The sequence below is a fragment of the Gossypium hirsutum genome, unplaced genomic scaffold (genome assembly GCF_007990345.1).
Source record: "Gossypium hirsutum isolate 1008001.06 unplaced genomic scaffold, Gossypium_hirsutum_v2.1 scaffold_672, whole genome shotgun sequence".
In the NCBI taxonomy this organism is placed as follows: Eukaryota; Viridiplantae; Streptophyta; class Magnoliopsida; order Malvales; family Malvaceae; genus Gossypium; species Gossypium hirsutum.
In genome coordinates, this window is record NW_024403191.1 from 1 (window position 1) to 7,952 (window position 7,952).

Consider the following 7,952-nt stretch of genomic DNA (forward strand, 5'->3'; position numbering starts at 1 on the left):
TCGGATAGTGTATCTTGATGTAGATCCGATCCTCCGAATGTATAAATACGTTAATCTACAAAAACAATAAACACACACATGTAAGCTTATAGAAAAGCTTAGTAAGTTCATAGGCATAAAACATAAATCTTACCAAACACTTGTACACTTATACAATATACACCATTACTAAATTTACCTGTCAACCACAATCTTTGGTGAGTTCCTTGGTATAAACTCACTACTACTTATTCTTTTACCATAATTCCTTTGGGCCCATTTGTCACTTACCATCCTTGATCAAAATTAAGGAACGGTTACGGAAAATTGAGTACTTCACTTTCACTTTGACATATGACCTCTTATCACTTGTCCTTGATCAGATAAGTGTAGCTAGGCTACCACTTATCACTTTGCCACTTGATCAGATAAGTGTAGCTGAAGCTACCACTTATCACTTTATCACTTGATCAGATAAGTGTAGCCACTTATCACTTTGTCTCTTGATCAGATAAGTGTAACCACTTATCACTTTGTTTCTTGATCAGATAAGTGTAACCACTTATCACTTTGTTTCTTGATCAGAAGTACTCAAATCCGGTGTTCCACTTAATTTGATCATTTATTCGATTTTCACATTTTTATTTTATTCTCATTTCAACAATAAATACATTTCATCATACATTGTATAATTCATGAAATTAACATTTAATCATTAAATTTCAGCCATATGAACTTACCTGGATCGATTTGCAGAATTTGTAAAAGTTCAGGGACTAATCGGCTACTTTTTCTTTTCCTCGACTTGTTTCAGGTTCTCGATCTAAAATGCAAATTTATTCATTCATCAGCATTTAATTCAATTCTAATTCATTTCACAATTTATGCCCTTTAATTTTCGAAGTTACACTTTTACCCCAAACTTTACAGTTTTTACAATTTGATCCCTACTCAATTAACCCCTCAATTGATCTAATTTTTCTCAATTAACACCTTTTTCCAACTATTTTAGACTACTACATAGCCTTTCATACTCAAAACCGCAACACCAAACCTTAATTCCCAACTTTTTCACAATTAGGTCCCTAAAATCAATTTCTATCAAATTACTTAATAAAATCATCATATAACAAAATTAAAGCTTCAATTTCATGTTTATTCATCATAAAAATCCAACACTAATCAATGGTAACTTTCAAAATCAGCCATGGAATCAAAAACTAATGAAATAATTAGTTGGACCTAATTGTAAAAGTATCAAAATCACAAAAATTAGAAGAAATAATCAAGAATTAAACTTACATGATTCAAAAATATGAAAAACCAGCTTATTCCAGACCTCCTATGGCGTTTTTTTCTGATAAATTGTGAAGAGATCTCTAGATTTTTCACTTTTGTCTTTGTTTTAAATGTTTAATTTGTTAAGTTTCCAATTTTGCCCCTGTTTCTCCTTACATTCTGCTGATTTTTCTTACCCAACCGTCCAGCCCATATAATTTGGGTCTAATAGCCTTTTAAATCCCTCCACTTTAGTCACTTAAGCTATTTAATCACAATTTAACAAATTTTACACTATTCCCAATTTAGTCCTTTTTAGTTAATTAACTATCCAAACGTTAAAATTTTCTAACGAAACTTTAATACCAACTCAATGACACTCTATAAATATTTCTAAAAATATTTATGGCTCGGTTTAAAATCTTCGAGGTCTCGATACCTCGTTTTTTTTATTTTAATTATTTTAATATTTATTCCTAGTACACTATTCACTATTTCAAAATTTTCCTAACTTCACATTTAACTTATACTTACTAAATTTATAATATTTTCTACTCGTTTGTCAGATTTAGTGATCTCGAATCACCATTCCGACACCACTAAAAATTCAGGCTATTACATTAACCTTCTTCTTGAAAATGAAATAGGTATAGGGAGTAAAAAAATGCTAAAGGTATGGAAAAACTTGTGTTGATTTATCATTGAAACCTTTTATGCTACCACTATTTTTCCTGCTATTATATTTGCTTGAAATGTCGATTTTCTCATTCAGTTGAATCAAATTAGTACAACTTTTTTTAGGTCTCCTTATGGTTTATTTTTCTCCTCCTGTCGACATATGATGGTAGTGAAAGTATTCAGAATCAAGTTAGTTGAAGGGCACAAATTCATCCTTGCATAAAAGCTGGATCACTTTTATGTTTGAAACTTTGAACATCATGCTTCTACTTTCAGAAGTTTTGTGCAGAACTTGCTTTTATGTGTAATGGCATTAGTTGTAAAATACCAACCATCATGTTGTGTCTTGTAATGAATCATATAGTCTGTTTATGTTTGGTTGTATTTTATCCGTGCTTATTTATTTTCAAAATTTTTTTAGGGAATTTTTTAAAAAATTAGGAAGGACTTACATTCGAGTTTCAATTTGTGGCAAAAGGTTCTGAGTTGCAAGGTACATTTGAATTGATTGTTAGTAGAAGAAAAAAGGTGAAGAAGGAATAACTGCATTTCAAAGCAAAGGTGAAGGATATGGAGCCAAACCATGAAGAAATGAAGACCAAATCAATAGAGAACGAAAACTGAAGCATAAGGAGGATAAGGGGAGAAACATAAAGAGAAGGATAAGAAAAAACATGAGGATAGTGAACTTGGAAAAATGAAAAATAAATAGGAGAAAAAGGAGAAAATGCACAAAGATGAAGAAGATGATGAGAACACGGAGAAAAAGAGAAAAAAAAGACAAAGGAGGCGGAGATGAAAAAAGAAGAAAAACACGAGGATAAAGAGGTGGTAAAAGAAGAGAAGAAAAAAAAGAAGCATAGCGAGAAAGAGGTTGAGGGAGAAGAATATGAAAAAGATAAAGAAAAAGAATGAGAAGGAGAAAGGTAAAACCCAATCCATCCTTTTTCTTTTTACCCTAAACCAATAATCTTTTCTTTTATTTTCTCTAAATCCGTTCAAATTTTAGACCCTTTGGTTCGTCGTTTAACGTGGCTAGTTAACTGGCCACGTCACTTGCCCCGTTAGGCCTGTAATGAAAAATATTTATGGGTGATTGATTTGTCATTTTTCGATAATATTAATAACTAGTTTGTCATTTTTCGAAAGTTGAGTGGCTGAATTGAAATCAATGCAACTGTTTTATCAACTACATCAAAATTGAGTGATTGTTGGTGTAATTTACCCAAAAAAATTAATGTGATTAGAAAATAAATTTATTAAAAAAAAACCCAAAAATTTGGAATGGGAGTACAATTAGGCGTAATTCTAGAAAAAGCATCTCGAAGAAGAAGAGACGGTAAAAGGCATTGAAGTCTTGAAGTGGCGATGCTTTCATAGGTCCCCCATTACCTCATCCCCTTATAATTTCAATGCTTTCACTTTGACATGGACCTTTTTCTAACATTTAATAATATAATATTCCTTGAGACCCACCTCCATTCAAACCTTACAATTGACTTGGACTTTACACTACCTATTCCCCTTTCTTCAATTTCAATCTTATCTTTTCAATTTTATTTACGTCAAATATATATTTTATTATATATTACTATATTATAAAATTTAAAAGAGTATAAAGATTAAAAATTATTAAATTGAAAAATTAAAAACATAATTTCACGTAATTGATTTAATTGTTGTCATTTGGGTTAAAGATAGAAATTTTAAAATATAAAATATAAAATAATTAAAACTGATAAAAAATAGAATATATAGACTAAATTTACAATTTATACATAATATAAGGAGTAATAGCAAAATTTCACCCTTAAAAGAAATTTCAAGTCATTCATTTGCCATTTAATTCCTCAACTGCGCAACACTTTGTTTAAGCAATTGTTGAAGCTGCCACCCAGAAATTAAGTTTCAAATCTTGATATTATAAGCAAGGTAGTTTCAACTGCCCTGCTAAATGCAGCATGTTTAATAGATTATTAAATATGTTTAATAATTTAAATTAATAATTAGGATAAACTATAAAAAATAGTCACTTATATTTGAAATGTTACGTTTTAGCTACTTACGTTATTGTTTTATTACGAAGTGGTCACTCTACCGTTAAACTTCATTACCTCTCTAACGGCGATCCCGCATGGAAGTCTAAATGAGTTTTAAATGCTAACTTAGATGTCCTACGTAGCAGTTCAAATTAAATTTATTTAATTAAAAATTTATTTTCATCCCAACTACTGGACATTCAAGTTAGCATTTAAAACCCATTTAGGCTACCACGTAGAACAACCGTTAGGGAGGTAACAGATTTTAACGGTAGAGTGACCACTTTGTAATAAAATGATAATGTAAATGACTAAAACATAACATTTCAAACATAAGTGATTAAAATATAATATAAGCCAAATAAAAGTGACTTTATTTGTAGTTTACTCTAATAATTAAATTGTAAATTAATAGAAATAGATGATGAAAAATTTAAGCTAGGTTGAAACCGAAATAGCATGATTATAGAGCAGTAGTATACCAAAAAAGTTTCTCAATTGTAGCCATCGTTCAATGCATCTATCTGATATTCATGTTGTTTGCCACCTTCAAGCACACTTCCTTTTCAGAATTATGATGGCACCAAAACTTATGGGCAAAAATTAACCTACCAAACTGGACTACTCTAAAATAGTTTCCAGCTTTGCTTAATCTTTCCTCATTTATAGAAGAAAATCTGAGAAATTAATACAACAAAAGACATATTGTGCTACACTGGCATCAAGAAGACAAGTCAGATCTTCTAGGCATCAATATATATATATACCAATAATCATCATCATCACTGGAGCATAGTTGGCTCCACTGTGTACCAATATGTAACAGAAGGCTGCACCACTGGTGATGATCTTGAATATGGATCAAGATATCCTCCAGGAACCAAAGTTACCATGTTCCTACTACTGTAATAGCTCCCTGTTCCTGCTGTTTGCCATTGAAACACTGGTCCAGTATTACAAGCATCGTCCAGTGAAGGGTACCGAACAATTTCCCGTCGCCATGATTGATTATTATTATCATCTACTTCCACTTTGGGGTAAACGATTTTGTCAGAGGAACATTGGGTGCTTTTTTCAGGAGAAGACGATTGGATTAGACGTGGAGAATCATCGTAATTTCCATTTGTTTTCACCTTCCCTTTCAACTTATACGAAAAATTAAGCACCCCATTAGGCTTCCCATCACTGTCACGAACCTGGTAACTGACGAACCTCACAACCCCACAAAAATCATCTATCAAAGCCTTCAAAGGAACACGCACCTCGCCGATTGTTCTATTGACCAAGCCATCCGCACGCAAATCGAACTTGAGGAAAAGATGATCGGATTCCTCGGGGGGTAAGCTTTCGAGGTCGAACTCAAACACGTGATTCCATTCTGGGTTCTTGCCTCCTTTGGCGATACCAGTCTTCTGGCGCTGCAGATGCTTCTTTTGCGGGTGTTCTTCTTTCTTCTTGGGTTGTTCGTTGATGATGACGATGGAAACTACAGAGTAGGCAGAGAGTTTTTGGAAGAAATTGAAGGCTTTGAGATCTCGGCAGGAGACAAGTTTGAGTTCTAGAGACTGCCAATCCATGGTGTATTTTTTTGTGGACTGGAAATGAAAAATCAAATGCAGAAATGGGATTGTTTAGGTAGAAAAAAGAATGGCGAAGACCAAGTCAATTTCCACTAGTTAACCCCTTCTGTGTCTTTGAAGCACTTCCCACTACCTTAAACATTTAAATAGCTGGAGCCACACGTTATTTGTTTTTGGCTCCGCTCGGCTCGCCTCGCCTGCACCACAGGTGAAACACCACTTACTACCTACCAATGCACTTCTTCACTTATCACTCCATCACGGTGATTGCAAGATTTGTATTGACAAGACAATAATCACTTATCACTAACTTAATCTATAATGTTGTATCACCATCATGCAAGATTGTCGCTTTTATTAAGAGACAATAAAATAACTTGTTATTAATAGTATGCTTTCACATGACACTTCAATCCCTCAAATAAAAATTCACCATGAAACAATAAACACTTATCAGAATATCTCTCTTACGACTTTCTACTCATTTGGGTAAACTAACACCACACTTCCATCCGTTTTCTTCTACTGACACACAAGATTAATAAAATTCAATTCAATTCATCTTGTTTCAAAACTAAATTACCAAAAAAAAGATATATAATGTGGAGATGCCAAACCACTCTAGAGGTCTAAATCTATTTGTTAGATGATGAGCATCATGGAATAAAAACCGAATGGATTGGTGAGTCCAAAAATTAGTGTATTTGATGATTAATGTAAAAAAGAGTGGGATTGAACCCTTAAATATTGGTTTTAGATGTTTTATTTGAAACCAATTGAATTTGAGCCTTTAATTTTGGTTGGATTCATATTAAAGCCCTTATTGACTCTATTTGAATTGGTCAAAGTGCATGAACCATTCACCGGTTTTGCTTGTATTTGGAATGAAAAAGAAAAGCTTCTAACATTCTGTTTTTCTCCATTTATTATCATTCAATTCGGTTTTTAATATTTTTCATACTAATTTAGATTTTAATTCTTTTTAAATTTATTTTGAAAAAAAATCATATTTTTTATAAATACTTTAAAAAAATTATTTTTCAAATAAATAAAATATAATCAATAATTCTTGTAAAAAAACCATTCTTTACATAGTGTCTTTAAGTTAATTTTACTATTTTAAATATAACATATTTTTACCTTATAAAAAATTAAAATTAATTATAAATTAAAGGGTTAATGATAAATTTGGACACTAACGTTTGCATGTTTTGTCAAAACGGTCCTAATTGTATTTTTGGGCCTTTTTTGGCCATCAACTTTTGTTCTTTTTTTCAATCTGCTTTTTCTAATAGATTTAATGAAAGTACTGTTAAAAAAGTTAACGGGGATGATGTGGAATTTCATATGTGGAATGTTTTTAATGAGATGTAATTTATTACTAAGATAACCCGATAAGATAATTACATGTGGAAAATAATAAAATAAATAATACATTTAATTAAAACATAACTCTTAATTTAAAGAAAATAAACGTAATTATCTAAAAAAAATCAACTCAGTAGAAAAACTTCTCGGTAAACAAACCTATGAAAGATTGAAACCTTTTGAAAAGAAAGAAAAATTGAAACCTTGATTTATTCACTAAATCTGTTAGAAAAAATAAATTGAAAAAAATAATAAAGGTTAATGGTAAAAAAAGACTCAAAAATACAATTAGGGCCATTTTGACAAAACATGCAAACTTAGTAGCCAAATTCATCATTAAGCCTAAATTAAAAAAATTGGTCCGTTCGAATAATCACAATTTTTTAACTTTGTTTCATAAACATCAAAACACCTTATTTTGAATCAATAAGGAACGATGTATAGCGGTGATTTTTTAGGTTAAAATATGTCATAAGTTTTTATTTTTTATAAATTTAGAATTTAGCCCTTATAATTTTATTTTTAGGAATTTGGCTTTCTATATTTCATATTTCAAGTCTAATTGTTAACATTTTTTTTTGTTTTTGTAGTGAAGCTAAATTTAATAAAATAATTTTAACAGTGTTAATAGTTAGACTTTAATTTTAAAATTGGAATGGAAAAACTAAATTATTAAAAATAAAATATAAAAAGTAAATTCCAAATTTATCAAGATCACATGTGCTTATATAATATTTTAAGCAATTTTGTTTTATTTCTTTTTTTTTATCCATCGATTTATTATTATTATTATTATTATTATTATTTATTTAAATTAGGTGTGGTTAGGAGGTAGGAAAAGTGCCTATTTTCCTAATTTTTCCGGTTTCCCTACCTTCTTTTTGGGATTTCTCAAACATCAAATCTGACCTTAAAATCAAATTACTTTGTAAGACAACAATGGGAAACAAACTCCTTAAAATCAAAACCACCATCATTAAACTTTGAGCTTATATGTTGATGACAAAGAGCACAAAATAAAGACTGCATG

At 30.7% G+C, this 7,952-nt stretch overlaps 1 protein-coding gene across 1 annotated transcript; it reads right to left on the reverse strand.

Moving 5' to 3' along the window:
• Positions 1-4,453: 4,453 nt before the first annotated feature.
• LOC121226999 (uncharacterized) lies at positions 4,454-5,934 on the reverse strand. The gene has a single exon (XM_041110515.1). It carries the CDS (start codon positions 5,549-5,551, stop codon positions 4,757-4,759), a length of 795 nt encoding a protein of 264 aa, XP_040966449.1. The 5' UTR covers positions 5,552-5,934; the 3' UTR covers positions 4,454-4,756.
• Between the last annotated feature and the right edge of the window lie 2,018 nt (positions 5,935-7,952).

Excerpts from the sequence above, each read along its gene's own strand:
- LOC121226999 (XM_041110515.1), bottom strand. The coding sequence starts at position 5,551 with ATGGATTGGCAGTCTCTAGAACTCAAACTTGTCTCCTGCCGAGATCTC.